At 37.2% G+C, this 18,248-nt stretch overlaps 1 protein-coding gene across 2 annotated transcripts in view; it reads right to left on the bottom strand.

Annotated features, from left to right (window-relative positions):
- The window catches only part of ABCC13 (multidrug resistance-associated protein 11), a 547,614-nt gene that overhangs the window by 371,776 nt on the left and 157,590 nt on the right, over positions 1-18,248 (bottom strand). For both annotated transcript variants that reach the window (XM_089375024.1, XM_089375023.1), the window contains exon 9: positions 16,063-16,132. In XM_089375024.1, coding sequence (XP_089231150.1) covers positions 16,063-16,132 — 70 coding nt within the window. The remainder of the gene's footprint in view (positions 1-16,062; positions 16,133-18,248) is intronic.

Consider the following 18,248-nt stretch of genomic DNA (forward strand, 5'->3'; position numbering starts at 1 on the left):
AGTAACTACAATGGAATCATGGATGCCATATCTATCTTGATTTATGCAAAAATATGCATGTTTTCATGTCTTCTACAATTAATTTGGTATTTGGGATGTTTGTTTTGAGTATAAATGCAAAAAAATATATAAAAATATATATATATATAGCAGACGCTTCCGCGGACGCTTCGCTCCCTAGATTTTTGGAAAATGACGCTTCCGCGCTTCGCGCTTCCGCTTCGCTCCCGCTTCGTGCAACATTGGTCATGAGTCAAAGGAGTCAACATCATGTTTATTAGACCCTTCTGGGCAATTTTAATTGTAAAAAGAATTATTTTTTAGTCTAGAAAGTCTTGGAATCTCCAAGAGTACAAGTCGGCCCTAGGATCCTCAAGTCGGCCTAAAGGAGGGGATTCAACCCCTTGAGAAGGCTATAAAAGGAAGCAATTCGACCTCATTTGGACACACACACAACAGTTCGATCTATCAAGGAAAGAGTTCATATCTATAGCTAGCAAGCTGGGAAAAGGAGAGCAAAAGTCTACGAGAAGTTGAGTGGACGAAATTTATTGTTTTTGGGCTCTTCCTCTCTCATAGGTGCGAAGAAGCTAGGGTTTCTACAGCCAGAAAGAGGTCGAAGTTGCAGGACTGTATTGTTGGGAAGTGAAGTTGTTGTTGGGGAGCAGAATTACAAGAACAGGTTGTTGGATAGAGCGAAATCCTTCTCTTGACCTTGTTGACCTTGGGCAGAGTTATTTTGCTCCAGGAAGGTCTCAAAAGGAAGATAGATTAGAGTTTATGCAGCAATTGTTGGGTCGAAGTTGTTGTGTTAAGTAGTTGGCCAGTTGTTAGCAGGTCAAAGTAGCAAGAAAGAAGCAGTTTGAGGGAACGTCTTGAGGAAGAGTTGACTTGGTACTAGGAGAAGCACTTGGTCTAGGGATTGGGTCACTATATCTTATTTGAAACAGATTCTAAGAAGAGAAGAGTTTCAAGGTTTTCCCCTTGGAGGGTGTAACGCACAAAGCTTGTATACTCAGAGGAATTCTCGGATACCAATGTGACAAACAAAGTTCGCATACACAGTGGAGCAATCTTCAGAATACTTCGAAGACAAAGACATCCATTGTAGGACAAGTAATTGTATATTGAATATTATACAAAAGAATTGACATGGGATGATTACAATGAGGGCGAGGGAGTGCTTATATACCCTAGGAAGGTACCTCTTTATGTTAATTTTAGATAACAATGGTTTGTTCTATGCTTAAGAGAAATTTAGTTCAATTTTTCTTATTAACCCAATATCGATTTCCAATTTAGCAATCACATTAACATCAATAGTAAATGCAAATAGAACATAAACAATAACCAGAAGACAAGCCAAGACAAGACCACACAATATTTGGTGGATGTTAGGGAAAAACCCTAATGCGAGGAAAACCCTTTGATCAAATTTTCTTATTATTCTTCAAAAGTTCAGCACAGAGAGAGAGTACCATATACAAAATTTACTTGCCCAAATACAGTCAAATATGTCCAGTCAAACTGCAGTCAACAGGATGCCCTAACCAGAAATTCAACACTGGTCAAATTAGCATAATTACTCCTCCAAATCAGCTCGGTCAAACCCAATCAATTCAGCCTCCAAAAACAGTCCAAATCAGCCTAAAACAGTCCTAAAGAAATTGGTCAAACTTGGTCAACGCATAGTCAGTCAAACCTACGGTCAAAGGGCACACAGTCAACACTGGTCAACTTGCCCAGAAAATCTCAAAATTTGTGCCAAAGAATGTGGCCTACCCAAACAGAAATTCTCCCAAGAAAAACGTAGCTAAACAAGGTCAATTGTTGCCCAGTCAACGCTGGTCAAAATTGCTGCAACTTGGTCAACACAGGAAAACAGAAAACGCAATCAACCCTTCGCATGTGTGGAGGAGAAGAAGATTGCCCTAAAATTCGTATGACCCAATCAGATGAGGAGAGAAAGAGATGTGTGAGATGATGAATGTCCAAATGAGGTAGATGCTCCTCCTATTTATATGCAACGTTGAGGGTAGAATTACCCCCTGAAAGAGAGCTAGATCTCACAATAGAATTGAAACCTGGTACTCCACCAATTTCTAAAACACCTTATAGAATGACAACTCCGGAACTTCAAGAATTACAAATTCAATTGAAGGAACTATTGGATATAGGACATATTCGACCCAGTATATCACCTTGGGGTGCTCCTGTAATTTTTGTCAAGAAAAAAGATGGATCCTTAAGATTATGCATAGATTATCGAGACTTGAATCGAGCTACAATAAAGAATCAATATCCTATTCCTTGAATTGATGATCTCTTTGATCAAATGAAAGGACTTGTTGTCTTTTCAAAAATTGATCTTTGATCAGGCTATCATCAGCTACGGATTTCTGAAAGCGATATTTCTAAGACTACATTCCAAACACGGTTTGGACATTATGAATTTATTGTGGTACCATTTGGATTAACAAACGCACCAGCGGTATTTATGAATCTTATGAACAATGTTTTCCGCAAATATCTTGATCAATTTGTACAAGTCTTTTTAGATGATATACTCATCTATTCCAAGAATGAGAAAGAGCATGAAGACCATTTACGGATAGTGTTATCCTGCCTCAGAAAACACCAGTTGTATGGAAAATTATCCAAGTGTTCGTTCTTTCAAGAAAAGATTCATTACTTAGGTCATATCATATCAGGTGAAGGGATCTCAGTAGACCCTGAGAAGGTAAAAGCAATCATGGAATGGCCAATACCGAAAAACGAACATGAAGTACGAAGCTTTATGGGTTTAGCCAGTTACTACCGAAGATTTGTGGAAGGATTCTCCAAAATTGCAAAGCCGAATACAACCCTTCAGCGTAAAGGTATTAAGTATGAATGGACTAAGGAATGTAATAAAGCATTTTCTGAACTCAAAAGACTACTAACCAGTGCACCAATCTTAAAAGCCTCTGATATGGACAAAGATTTTACGGTATATACTGATGCATCCAAACATGGGCTAGGTGCAGTATTAATGCAGGATAGAGGAGTAATAGCGTATGTCTCTAGAAAATCCTCATGAAGAACTTTACGCTACTCACGATTTAGAGTTAGCCGCTATATTACTAGCTTTAAAGATTTGGAGACACTATCTATTGGGGCGAAGTTTTACACTTAAAAGCAACCATCAGAGTCTACAATATTTGTTCACCCAAAGAGACTTAAATGCTAGACAAAGACGACGGAGTGAATTCCTAAGTGAATATGACTTTGGAATATCATATATTAAAGGAAAAGAAAATGTAGTGGCAAATGCTTTAAGCAGAAGACCCCAGATATTCTCCCTCATACCTATCAAAGTAGACTTAAGGCAACGAGTACTAGAACATCTCATAAAAGATAGCTGGTATTTAAAGGTAAGATCTAGTCTTGAAAGTAAAAATCCAAAAGAATCTAAGTTTGAAGGATATGAACTAGAAGATGATGGAATCTTATGCTTTCATGGAAGGATGTATATTCCTGATAATAGGGATCTTTGAGACACCATTCTTAAGGAAGCCCACAGAGCAGTATATTGTGCACAGCCTGGAGTAAAGAAAATGTATACGGATACTAAGAAACTCTTCTTCTAGTCGGGCATGAAACGTGATATCGTTCAATTCGTTGCAAGATGTTTGAAATGTCAACAAGTAAAAGCAGATCATTGTCATCCAACGAGTCTCTTACAACCTCACGACATTCCTATAACCAAATAGGAGATCATTTCTATGGATTTTATCACTAGGCTACCTCTTACTTCTCAAAGACACAATGCCATTCTGGTAGTAGTGGATAAATTAACAAAAAGCGCCCATTTCATTCCCGTAAGAGATACTTACAAAATTGCTGACGTAGCTCGAGTATTCATAAATGAAATTATCAGATTTCATGGAGTACCTAAGAAGATTATATCAGATAGAAATTCATGATTTACTTCAAGATTATGGACTTGCATGTAGTCAGCCTTAGGAACTCAATTAAATTTAAACACAGCTTATCATCCTGAAATTGATGGGCAAACAGAAAGGGTAAATCAAGCACTTAAAGATATGTTGAGGATGTATGTTATGGATCAGCAATCGCACTGGTAAAAGTATTTATCCTTAGTCGAATTTGCATACAATAACAGTTATCACAGTTCAATCAGAATGCCTCCATTTGAAGCATTATACGGCAGACCTTAAAGAACACCGTTAAGTTGGGACAAATTAGAAGATCGAGTGATAGTAGGGCCAGAATTAATCCAAGAAATAGAAGAGCAGGTAAAACAAATTAGACAGCGGTTAAAAGAAGAACAGGATAGACAAAAGAGTTATGCTGATGCTAAGAGAAGTGATAGGAAGTATGAGGCAGGGGATCAGGTTTTCATCCGCATCAAACCGAATAAAAGTACTATTCGATTCGGAAAAGGGACAAAGTTATCACCCCGATTTATTGGACTACTTAAAGTCATGGAAAGAGTTGGACCTGTCACCTATCATCTTGCACTGCCACCTCACTTGCATAAAGTCCATAATGTATTTCATGTATCTGTATTAAGACATCACATAGCTGACCAATCTCATAACCTTCAATGGAAGAAACTGCAAGTATCGAACGAAGAAATCATATCCGTTGAAAAATTACCTATACTTTAACGTACGGTTCGACAGCTCAGGGAATCATCTGGTAGATCAAGTTAAGGTCCAGTGGGACAAGTATAGTCTTGGATCGACTACTTGGGAAGATAAGGAAATCATATGTCAAAAATACCCCAACTTGTGTCAATTTTGAAGAACTTTAAACCATGTTTTATATATATTTACTTTACTTTAAATCAGAGACTCAAAACCATTTTGGAATGATCACATATAAACGTGAATTTTTTTTATGATATGTTATCTGTTTAATTCCACTCTTATGTGGATACCAAGACAGAATATGTTATTGAACTTACTAAATTATAGTTATCAAAGTAAAGTTTAAATATTCGAGTAATTTTGCTTCTAATGGGAATTAATATATTATAATTTTGTTCCATTTATGCATATCAATATGATTGATGAAATAGAAATCAAAGAATGATTACATTTTAATATGAAAGCTAATGACATGAATAGAATATGGCAAAGTATGTTATACTGTAGTTGACATGTATGAATTATACATAAGCTACTTGTTTTTGAATATGTTAATGCACATTTTATAAATGCATGTACAAGTGTTTATGATTGCAAATAATATCCGTTACCAAAATGACCACGTGATGATAGAAACTTCAGAACAATTAAGGCTCAAAGAGATTCCATGATAGGGTATTAACCCTGATTCTACTGGGAGGGGTAGAGGTGTTGCCCACCATTTATCCTCCGAACCCTGGAGTCATGGGAGGACTATGCGAATCACGCTCCCCTAGACGTGTGATGATGACTGCTGGATGTCTACTGGGAATCAAGTCAGTATAGCCGACGCTGCCATCCTTAGAGTTTATGAATAGTTAGGTCAATATAACTGACGCCATGGCATACTCCAGTATAGGACGGATAGGATGGGGGCGGAAGAGATTAGGAAGGATAGGATGATTTTGTAATAGTTGGGGAACCTGATTGAAGTAAGGCAGGATCATTAAAGTTATAGACCTAGAAGTATTCAACACACCAATTTTATAGTGTCCTCACAATAAGTAATAATTTAACCTCGATACGTAATCTTAAGAATAATGTATTAATTGCTATCATAAGTATTCATATAAGATAAAAACTCTAACTCTGGGACGAAGTTTTCTGAAAGGGGGGGTGTATGTAACAACCTATCTATAATATAGAGAACACAAGAATATTAGCATGCATATGATAGCTACATATGCATGTATTGCATGCACCGCACTAGTATTTATATACTAAATTAACTATAAGTATTAAATATCATGACACTCCTTCAAATAGAAGTTATATTCACCCATCAACACCCATATTGCTTAATGTATCATGATTATGATTAATGGGCAAATACCAATGATATAAATTTAAAATGTATAACGTAAAAATAATTATAAAGAGATAGATGTTAAAAATTAAGCTAATCCTAAAAGATGGTTATAATTATATATCTTAGAATATTAATAAATTAACAAAATGATAAAAAATAAATTAAAGATAAGGTACCTAGTATGAACCTAGGACCTTTATATTAAAAACAAACAAAAAGAATATTAAACCAAAACTCATAATACATATCAATATACCTTTAAAAAGAAATACATATCACGTGACATGGGAAGGGTGTCACCATAAGAAGCGGTGGTCTGCTGGTAGAGGGGGCAGCCACCGCCAAGAAACAACATATAGGGGCAAGGAACAGTTTTGGAGGGGCACTGGGAGCAGAAGAAAGAACCAAGGGAGGAGACATACTGAAGAGGGGCGAAATTTATAAACCGGAGTTACCAACAGAAGGAGAGCCTGGTTGTTCTGAGGTTTCTAGGCACGGGGGAACAGTCTGCTTCAATTGAGAAACTTACTTACTGAACTAAGTATCGAGGTTATCTCAGTTTGGCTGGGTGGTTTCGGTCTTTTGGTAACAAAAGCGGGAGCAGCTTGAGGCATCATCAACCGCAGGAATACAGGTAGGTACTCCATATCAAACTGAGAAATTTAGTTATATGAATGTTGCTTAAGTCATTTAAGCTGCAAACAGATTTGAAGAAAAAACATATTATGTTTTAGAGCTTTACATTTCTGGTTAAATGATTCAGAGCCTTACAGATACAAATGTAACGAACAAAGTTTGTATACACAAAGGAGTAATCTTTAGAATACTTCGAAGACAGAGACATCCATTGTAGGACAAGTAATTATATATTGAATATTATATAAAAGAATTGATATGAGATTATTACAATGAGGGTGAGGGCCTGCTTATATACCCTAGGCAGATACCTCTTCACCAATGGTTATGTCCTTAGGGACATACCTTTTCATTAACTAGTTACTAATTAATCATTATTTATTATTATTATTGTTTTACATTATTTGTATTATTTTATATATATTTTTATTCATAACAAAGGGGTTTTGCCTTGGCTAAGAGCCTATATCTATGTCCTCTTTTGTTGTTACGGTTTCTTGATATTGTTTGATGAAAAGATTAACTAAACCACATAAAGAAGATAATTAAGTTTTCATAAGTATCAAGATTGAAGAAAATAAGTTATAATTGTTGCACTTTATATTTTTTAACACTTTTATGGGCAAAGGTCATCGATGTCATTCTTCCTCTAGAAGTAGTAGGTGACGTGTTGAGCCTAAGTCTGGGGTGAAAGGTGAAATCCTTGGACAAAAGGTGGAAGATGAAGTGGGATGTCTTTCGACTCTTCCCCTAGTTGGAAGTCTCTGTGGAGGTGGTCGTGGTGGCATTGGTTGCAGCACACTCTCAAAATCCTCCCCCTGCTCTAAATCTATCTCTCTTACAAGTGGAGTCTCCTCCTTGGCCTCTGGCTCCAACCACTTAGGTACATCCATCATGATAAGCCTCTCAGTCTCCACCCTCCACAAACTTGTGGTGTCAAATGCCACCGATGAAATGGCATCTGTGTCGATTACTTTTTTTATCTGCCTAACCCATAACCTCAGCTTGTAGTAGACATAGACCATGTAATTGAAGCAGTGGACATCTAACTTGTAGGAGGGGCATTTTGTGATTAGAGGAATCAAGATGATGTCCCATGGGCATATGCCATAAATTAAATTAGTTAACTTCTAAAAAATATAAATTTAAATTTGAAAAATTCTAACTTGTTGCACTTCTTGGAGTGTATCTTTAAAGACACTACAATTGTGCTTACAACCTAAAGAGTTGTAAGTTTGACTTAGCACCCGAATGGCAAGTTTTTGCAACTCTAGGACTCTTCTACCATAGTTTGCCCACCAAACATATACAGAAAATAAATGGAAAGGATTCAAATTTCCAAGGAAAGGCAATGGGTTATATTTCAATTTTCCATTAGGTACCAAATGCCAAATAGAATCATAGATAGTCATAGAAAGGAAACACGTTGAAATTTGAAAATTGAAATAAATTTTACTTGTAGCTTACCTCTTCCTAGCAGTCTTGTCTTATAAAATGATTCCCAGCCTATTTTATTCTTGTTAAATAAATTCCAAAGTAAATAATCTTATTTCAAGAAGAGAAATCTGGAATATGCTGCAAAGTTTGATTTTCAAGTCGATGTTTCGAGTCTCAAGCATCTTGTCCTGATGATGGGTATGGGTATGGACACGAAACATCGACTTGAAATCAAATTGTGAAGCATATTCTGGATTTCTCTTCTTCAAATTGTACCCACATAAACCTGCAAATAAGAAATAAACTTATTATTTAAAATAAAATCTTTTTATTAAAGATTTAACTTTTTTAAATAAGAAATTTATTTAAATAAATTTCCAAATTCACCCTCATTTTTCATACGTATCCCATTACGTTTTCTTTTTTGTCTTATTATATACCCACAATGACACCAAACAACCATACCAACCAAGCGTGCCTCCATGACAGTCCAAGCTCCATTGTGCTCAACGCGTCAAACATATCTAAAGTCAGTTTAATATATACACTATTGGTTTTATAAAATCACAAAGTATATGAGATAACACACCAAAACCAACACTAAAAATCCCAAAGATGCAGCGTTTGATCGACACAATCAAAGAATTGATTGATGGCCACAGTATTGAACCTAGCCGCAAGTCTAGGAGTCTTTGTTTATAGTTCCAAAGTTCCTTTATATTTAAGCTCTATCCACACAGGCCAAGGGTAATTCCACAATTCAGCCACAGGTCCAACCACAAGTCTCCACAGGCACAGAGATATGTCTGCTACAGGTGGACATACTTCAAATGATACTGCAATAAAATCCAAGCTGCTACAGACTCCAAATGATAGTCCATTGTAATTACAAATCCGACGTGTAAGGTTGTTGTAGCTCTGAAATCTGAGGTATGGAGTAATTCTTCCACAGTTAAGACTGTTCTCTGTGCCAAAAACAAAATTGTAATAGATGACTGTTCTCAAAACCTTTAATAGAATTTGCCCAAAATAGAGATATCAAGTCATCCTCGGCCTCCTTCTTGTTCTGTCTTCTTCTGTGTCTTATCTCTGAAATCTTCACCGAATTGCTTGCTAAAATGAGGTGTCCAAACTCATATTAATACTGGTTTGACGTTTAATATGAATGTACGTGTCTTATGGAGGGAGGCCGACATGACAGGCCTAGCACAGGTCAGTTCAAGGACCAGATTAATATTCCTAACTTAAAAAATTAATATCTCCCAAACTATTTGGAGTTTCAAGCCAAGTAATAGCTTTGGAAAGCTAAAACTATGCTATAAAGGATGGTGGAGGTCTCATAGAGAAATTTTGCATATAAGGTAGTAAAAAAATATTTTTTAATGTGACTGGTCATTTATTAGTGCAAAATTTGAGGTAGGGCAGTTAGGCTTCCTCAGGGTTTGGCTTCTTGTTAGGCTTCTTCATCATAGGCTTATAATGTCATCAAGATAGTGACATGCCATTAATCATATGCAGCATTGACTTTTCCGTGTCATCATCAAGTCTTCCATTATCAAGATCATTCGAGGTAAGAACATCTAAGATTATGGCTCCATCATCAAGATCATCAAACGTACATGATTGGCACTTCTTCACTAGTGTCTTGATATCTTCAAGAGTTATGACATCATTTGGCATCTCAAGAATATTTGTCATCCTGGCCAATACCATACTCACATCAATGACAACCTAGATTAACAATCTCCCCCTTTGTCATTGATGGCAATATTCTTTCCCTTTCAAAATTCTCTCCCCCTTTGACATCAATGGCAAACGGGGTGCCCAAATACTCCCCCTGTCAAGCTGTTTCTTTTCTTCATAGATAGTAGTTTGTCATAGGTATGTTACTCCCCCTATCACGGTGCTTTTCTTTCTAGCAATGTGGTTCATGATAGATGTGCTTACATTCCTTTATGTGATGAACCAACTCCCCCTGTCTGCACAACCTCCTCTAGCTCAGGAAAGATTACCTGCTTAGTGATCAAGTGGAAGACATCTTCAACAACAGTCCATTGGATAGATAAGAGATCATGTTCTTCAATGGAGTGTTCTTGAGAAATGATCTATCAAAGAATGATTGTCAATATAGCTCATCAAGGATTTCATAAGGCCCATTCACGGATGGCTTCTGCAAGAATGCTTAATCATCATAAGCTCCCCCTAACTGTATGCATGGTCTTCCTTTTGGCAAAGTCTCCCCATCAAATACTTGGAATATCAAGGATAACTTCATCAAGTCAACAACATGTGTTGTTGGTTGGAGTGTTCAAGAGACTTCTGGATTCAATTTGCTTCCTTCTCCATACTTGTGTAACTTTCTTCTCTGGCACGGTTCTAGCTTGTGTAGGGGCCCAAGTCAAGTTACAATCATGTGCCATATGTCCAATGTTATGACACTTGAAGCACTCTATGTTGCTCATGAATAAGAATTCATGACTTCTTGTAAAATTGCTTCTCAGAGATTGACAAGGACCATTATAATTATCTTTGTGATATGCCCTACAATCTTTTGCCATGTGCCCAAATTTTGTACAAGAATAGCAATAACCAAGAAATATACTTTGGTACCTCGGAGAAGAAGATTTCCTTGATGTACTTCTAAAGTCTTTTTGCCTTCAGATCCTTTGATGAAAACCATTGCTTCTTGCATCCTTGACACCATCTGCATTTCTTCTTGGAGTAGGATTTTTTCCAATGTCAACTTGACTCTTGCCTTTCCTAGGAGCATCAACATTTCTTCCTGGCTTCCTCACATCCTTGTTGTTTGAAGCATTTTCCTTCTTGCTTGAGGATTCACCTGCATAGCCAAGGCATGATTTATCAAGGGGAGACCTTTGATGACTTAGGATGTCATCTAGGGTTTGAGAACTCATCAAGTTCTTATTCAACAAATCAACTTCCTCTTTAAGAAAGACAATTTCTTCCTTCATTTTCTTGCATTCTTCATCCTTCTTTGAGAGTATGATCTCCATTTCTTCCTTCATCTTGGTTGCTTCACATGATTGGGCCTTAAGTGAGATGATTTCTGCTCTTAACTTGATGATGTCATCATCCTTCTCTTCTAGTTGGCATGTCATGGTGTTTCTCTCCTTTTCTATTTTATCAACTTGTCCTTCTATGAATGCCAATGCTTCCATTGCCTTCTCAGCTTCCTGTGCTTGTTTCCTTGCTTCTTCTAGTTGTGATCTAAGGGAGGAGACCTCTTCCTTGTATTGACCAATCTCTGCTTCAAGTTTGTTCAAGCTCTTGTGCCTTTGTTCAAGGTGGCTTGACAAGTTATCTTCCCGTTTCTTTGCCTTATCTAATTGATTTTTCATGGATATGACTTCTTCATGATGCTTTCTCTTGTTTTGATGAAATTTTTCCTTAATCTTGGCGAGCTCCTCATCTCTTTCGTGTACTTGAAACTTGACAAGGTCAACTTCCTTCCTTATCTTGTCCTGGTCACCAACTTGCGCTTTCTTCTTAAGTTCCTCATTTTTGTTTTTCACATTGTTTATCTCTTCTATGGCAGCCATAAGTTTAGAGAGGAGATCTCCTTCATTCTCTTCATCTTCTAGGACTTCTTTAGCCTTGATGTTATCACTCTTATCTTCAGCTTCCTTGATGGGCTTTGGGATTTCCTTCTTGTTTTCCATCATTTTCTTGACTAGAGATCATTGTCAATGCTCCTTTTGAGTGAAGATCATGAAGTTTATCCCATATGCCTTTTGCTGACGAACATTTTTCCAAATTGGCCTTCATAGAATCAGGTAGCCCATTCAAGATTGCTTTTGAAAGGCACAAAAATCGAGGAAGAGGGACAGCAGCAAGGGCACGAATTTCGAGGCAGGTTTTGGGCACGATTTTCGAGGCAATCGTACTGTTCAAATCTGTACAGTTCGTACAGCAAATTCCGAGCACAATTTTCGAGGCAAGTCATACAGCATTTAATGTTGTTTTATTGCTGGAAATTTTCTGTTTTGGTTGTTTGCCGATTGGCACGATTTTCGAGGTGGAGTTCAAGCACAGAAATTGAGATAAGTTGTAATTTGTGGTTGCTGGAATTTTTACTGTGTATTTCAGTTTCTCTGTAAAAGCATTTTCAGAAATAAAGAAGAGCTCTCAAACTGGTTTTCCCCAAGAGTTGTAGGGGGTTTTTCCAGGGTCACATTGACCAAAAATCACTATGTTATTTTCTATGTGTGGCTGTCATAATTTCACTGTGTTTTATTTCTGCAATTTCAGCGGTTGTGAAATCTCTAAATTTGTGTTTTCAGAAAATATTGCCATTTCCAGATTTTAGAATTTTTATCATACTTGGATTTAAAACTAAATGCATGGAATGATAAGGAAAACTGATAACCGGAGTGGGGGTTGAAATATCTTCACATTGTTGCCCCTTGTCCTAGTATTTGTTCTATAGGACCCCCTCCTAGGACCCCCGCAAATTTGATCGGAAACAATGCCCAAAGCGACAAGATCATTCAAAGGAAAATACTTTGAATTACTCCAATGATTCAATGCTCACCAATGATATCCAATTATTTAGTGTTGATGAAAGTGTAACTAGGTTTGGTATTTACAAATGTAATTTTGATCTTTGTACTTGTCAAGAAAAAAGAAATATTAATCTTGTAAATTATAAGAATGAGTTTCTTACTCACTTCATAGGTCTAGGAAAGTCAAAGAGTCAAAGTAATGTATAAGGAGCTCTTCTTGAGCCTATGTGTAAATGTATACTAGTCTAAAAGGCCCTCCAAAACAAGCACAATCCTCTTGAAAAGAGCAAACAAAAACGATGTCAAATGCAATCAAGTTGGCCAGCAAAACAATAGAAAGAGTAGTCATGTCGGCTCAAATGAAGTGACACAACACTTCACTGTCATGTCAGCTTATTTATAGAGACATAACAACTATAAATACCCTGCTGAGGTCACCACAGGAAACAAGAATCTTGGATGTCTCTGAGATTTCGGATGAAGGTACAGGAGCTCTGAAATCTCGAAAAGTGCAGTAAGAAACTCGGATCTTCCTAAAGTTTTAGAGTATAGTCACATAAGGGATCTCGGAGGTCACAGTGAGGAAGTGATGGAAGTCTGTCCACAGCTCAAAGAACTCGGATCTCTCTATTTTCAGATAGGCCTACTGAAGCAGCCTCGGATGTCACAGGAAAAGACTCGGATCTGTCCCCTTGTAGTCTCAACATTTATGATAGAGGAAGGATCTCAGTGTAGTATATATATTCTAGACACAGTCATGTCCTTGGCATTACTGTGAGCATGATAACAATCATGATCCTAACGAAGATGAAGATTTCGGTACAACTATATATACCTCTAAATGGAGATCTCATTGGTGTAATAAGGTTCTCGGTGAAGGTGAAGCAGTGATACATCAAGTTCTCAATGAAGGTGTAGCATTGGTATAGCAGTGATGAAGATCTAGATGAAGGAGCAGTCATGTTGCAGCAGTGATCTACATGAAGGAGCATTCATGGTACAGCAATGATGATGATGATCTCAGCAGTGACAAAGAAGAGGATTGGTGTCTTGGTCTTGGAGTGACATAGTATGTCAAGGGTCATGGTCTTGGTATTCGTCAATTAGAATCTCTATAAGAATAATTATGTGTGGGTTTTCCTCTCCAAGAGGGAGAGGTTTTGGCCCTGGCAGAAAGCCAACATCGTGTGTTCTTGTCTCTTTGTTTTGATAGCTATTTGATGAACTAACGAAGACACACTCTAATAATAATAAGTGAAGATTGGAATAAGAAGAAAATTTGAAAAACACCTCACAAATAGTTATCATGCCTAGAAGAATCTCATCAACTATAACTGCCCTAGATTCTTCAACATTTAGCAATCCCACAAATGAAACAAATGACAAGATATGTAGTGAGCACAATTAATAAGATTAATTAGCAACAAAGAGAGAGAGAGATAACATCCACCACAATGATTATGCCAATTAAGTTACCATTGACGAATGCTTATGATGACCAATTGAAGCGCAATTATCTTAAGATGAGATTGCCAATAGTGATTTTCCAATAAGATTACAACTTAAGAAATAAACCACTTCTTATACAAGCAATCACTTTAACACTTTACTATTATCTTAGGAGCACCTAGATATGATTTCTTATGTTTCAAGAAGACAAAGGCCAAAGAAAGGTCGACTCTTGAAAACCCTTTCAAGATATCACAAATAGCCACTCGAACATACAATCTAGATGTAGTTAACGACAAACTGAAGACAGTTAGTACATCATGATGTTTTTGTCACAAATCTACCAAAACCTCTATCATGTTGACCTTTGTTCCCTTTGTGATAAGAACACCTTATTATCTTCATGATCAATTTTGTTTTCATAAAGCCCCAGCTTTGTCTTATACAAAATCGGTGACAACATCTGGCCCACCTTTTAGTTTTTAGTAGATTCTTTCAAACTACTTCAAAATGCCACCACTAGATTGAACACTTGATGCTGACTGGCCTTCTCTTTAGTCACTTGTGGACATTAAGAAAATTATCTTATCTTGATATGCCTGAGAAAAAATCAATATCAATAGGATGGACGAGAGGAAATAAGGGTGGGGAACTAGTATATTATGTAAAAAACAAATTAGCATGCAAATTTAGCTCAAATTATCAAATCTCTAATACTCATGTTTTGTCATGAAGAACAACAAAAATAGATGCTATAATATAAGATTCCTCCTAGCCATAGGTATTCCTCACATGAATCCCGCACATGATCCACATTTCTAATTTGACAAGGCGACTAAAGCGACAAAAAGCATTCCATAAAATGCAAGATACTCACAGGGAACAGAACAAACATTTTGGAACTTCACTCACTACACAATACCTCTAGCCTTTTGCTAGCACAAGAATGTTGACAGATTAAGAAAAAAAATATGGGGAAACACTACTATTTGTTGTCATTATATCATCCTTTCATAGGAACTCTTAGCACTAACCCTTCACACACACTTTGAAGTATTAGTCCTAATCAACCCTTACACAACACCAACCTTTAACCCTTCACACAAAGTTCTTGACCCTCACACATAGTTTTGTGCTTTAACTCTTCACACACATTTCTAAGTCTCAAATCATTTACAATAACTCTCCCACACGTTGTTTCAGCCTCAAACCCTTCACAAAAAGTTCTAGGACTTCGTGTAACCTCAAACAAATTGTCCCAGCCCACTTTTACCACTATCCCCTTGTGAGATAAAATACAAGCTACCACAAAATGATCACATTCAATATTACAAAACACACACAAATATTCAAGTCCACCTTCTCCCTCTCAATGTATTTATATAGCCACGAGTAACATTAAGGTGGTTTGTATTATGCCAGTGACGGCTTTAGTTGTTTAGGAAATGATGATGTATGATGCTAGAAGAGTATTCTCTCTATGGGTATGTGTACAACCTTATGGATTTGAAGAGATGATATGGTGACAAATGTCCATATTATCAAATCGTAAAACCCACTTATTTGTTTTCTTTGTCCGAGCAAAGATTTGGTTCATCATTACTAGAATCCGGTCTAGGGCATTTCCTAAAATGGATAACATAAACTTGTAAAATAATGTTTCTCCTAGAATGCACATCCTCATAATGGGGTCTTGGCCTTGAGCTTCCTATTACAACATTTGATGACAAAACTATTACATCATTGAAATTCAAAATCACAAAAACTGAGAATCACACCTATGCTTATGGTACCTTGCTTATCCTCTAACACAAGCAAATGCTTTGAGAAGCAAATAATTTAACTTTTTTGTACGACTGTATTTTTCAAACAAAAAAGGGAATGACTATATCTAATAATTCAACTCTAAATATCTATAGTTAACTAATCAGCTCTTAATAATTATAATAAGAAAACAAAGTTTACAAACTCTATCAAAGTGCTTATAACTGGTACATTTTAACATAGCTTGTACCTCCTTGAAGAATACGAATGAGAGTATTTAACAACAAGGGCCCCATAAACCCAAGGCCATCATTTAGAACCTGCATAAAGATTAGAAGATTTCATTTGTCACTTCAAGCATCACGAAAAACAATAATAAACTGGAAAAAAAAAATAGCATATGGTTCAAATGTTCATTGAATTAATTCAAGAATATATCAGAATCAAATATAATCTACTCCATAAAGCACATATTACCCTGAAACCTAATATTCTCTAGTATTGTTCAAGGGTGTAAGGAAAAGAGAACCTCTCTACATCCCAGTGCTCACGGTGGATGGGGGCACAAAGAGGCAGGCAAAGTTTGGCACCATTCTAGCCCGAGATTTGTCATACCCCGAGAGGTAATCCAACCCCTGACATTAATCCAAGTGGAGTAGTCGTATGAGGTTTGGAGACAGTTCACACTAGACCAGCAAGCAACCCCACTCTACCAACTCTTAACAATAGGTAACCTATGTTGAATGGTGTTGTCATTGATGCCAACATCAGTCTTTGAATGCTCTTAATATACATCAGTGGATTGCATTAATTGGAAGCCCCAGTGGACAAGATGCCCCAAAAGGAAGAGAAATAAGCCCAGCCCCTGTGGTGTGGTCATGATGCCCTGCATTTGATGAGGAAATTGAATGGGAAGATCAATGAAATTGCAAGCAAGACCATCATAGGATGATAGAGCTCGTCATGCTATTTCTAACAGTAGGTGGCACGCCACATAACTCCTCATGATTGAGGAGATATGCCTAATCAAAGTTGAAGCCCCGAAAGTGTGTTCATGGTGCCCAATTTGAATGATGAAAGGCACCTTTTTGATTGGCCATATTTGGCATTAATATTTGAGGAACTTTTGAATAATTTATATGTGTCTTGTGCTGTCCTAGTTGGACCTCCATAAGTGGAGATATTCCTTGTCGAATCAGCCTCCAAAGAAGGATTAATGTCAGCTCCTTAAGTGGAATATTATTTTTGAAATTAATTCAAAATCCCACCCCCTATCATGGCTCTTCAAGATATATATATATATATATATATATATATATATATAGATATATGAGGTAATTCGGTCTATTTCTGAGGCCAGGAACAGCATGAAAATCTTAAAGCAGAAAAGCCGTGTGAAGGTTATTTGCTGAACAGAGACAAAGTTTGAGGCCATTTTCTGAGGCGGTTTTCGAGTTTTCTGAGGCAGTTTCCAAGCCTTCTGAGACAGGTTTTCAGCCCCCTCCTGAGGCCAAGTTTCAGTCCTCCTGAGGCCTTTCTCTGAGGCTCATTTCGGCCCTATTCTGAGGGTGTTCCGTGGCAAATATACCTAATTCCTGAGGCCTGGATTGAGGACTGTATTCTGAGGCACAAAATTCAAGTTGTTTGAAGGCAGCTTTCAGCCTTAGTTAGGGTTGTACTGATTCTGTGGAAGGTCTGCTACAAAGGCTAAAAGAAACATCAGATCTTAAGGGTTTAAATAGGCGTATTTTGACCATATATACGGAGGCATTAGCAGTCACAGAAGCGAGGCAGACTATGCCTATAAGAGGGTGAATTTAAGTTGCACTAGTAAGGTCGCATTTGAGCCCAAGTTAGGGCTGGTTGGTTCTCTAAAGAAAAGTATGTTGTAAGGCTGAGTTGAGGCTAGTCTAAGGCCGAATCTGAGGATGGACTTGAGACTGATCTGAGGTCAGAATTTGAGACATATATTTGCTTGAAAGACCAAAGTTTTCTGTGGGTTACTCTGATGTTGTCCTAAGAGCAAATCTGGTGGCAATTCAGTGGAAGAAAGAGGGCCTGTTAAGTCTGTTCCAAGGGTCGGTTTAGAACTGAGCACATGAGTACAGTTATGCATTGCAATGAGACCATGGACAAAGCCTGTATGGTACTGTTTGCTGAAGATAATAAAAACCAAATTTAGTTGACAGTTGATGCAGTGAATGTATTGCTAGTAACAAGGATTCGTCATTGTGATTTGATGACAGAAGTGTGTTGATGATGGCTGGCTATTAGATTGTCATGCTACTGCTGTAGTTGCTGGTGCACATTTATGTCATCCTGTGAATTTGAGTTTAACACATATTGATGCTTGTTGATGACATGAATACATGATCCCTGCTATGATATTTTGCTAGGCTTTGTATTGCCAGTATTATCATTGAATCCTGCTAGGGT

The sequence above is a fragment of the Pinus tabuliformis genome, chromosome 8 (assembly GCF_031772625.1).
Source record: "Pinus tabuliformis cultivar Carrire ecotype Pingquan chromosome 8, CPIR1, whole genome shotgun sequence".
NCBI lineage: Eukaryota > Viridiplantae > Streptophyta > Pinopsida > Pinales > Pinaceae > Pinus > Pinus tabuliformis.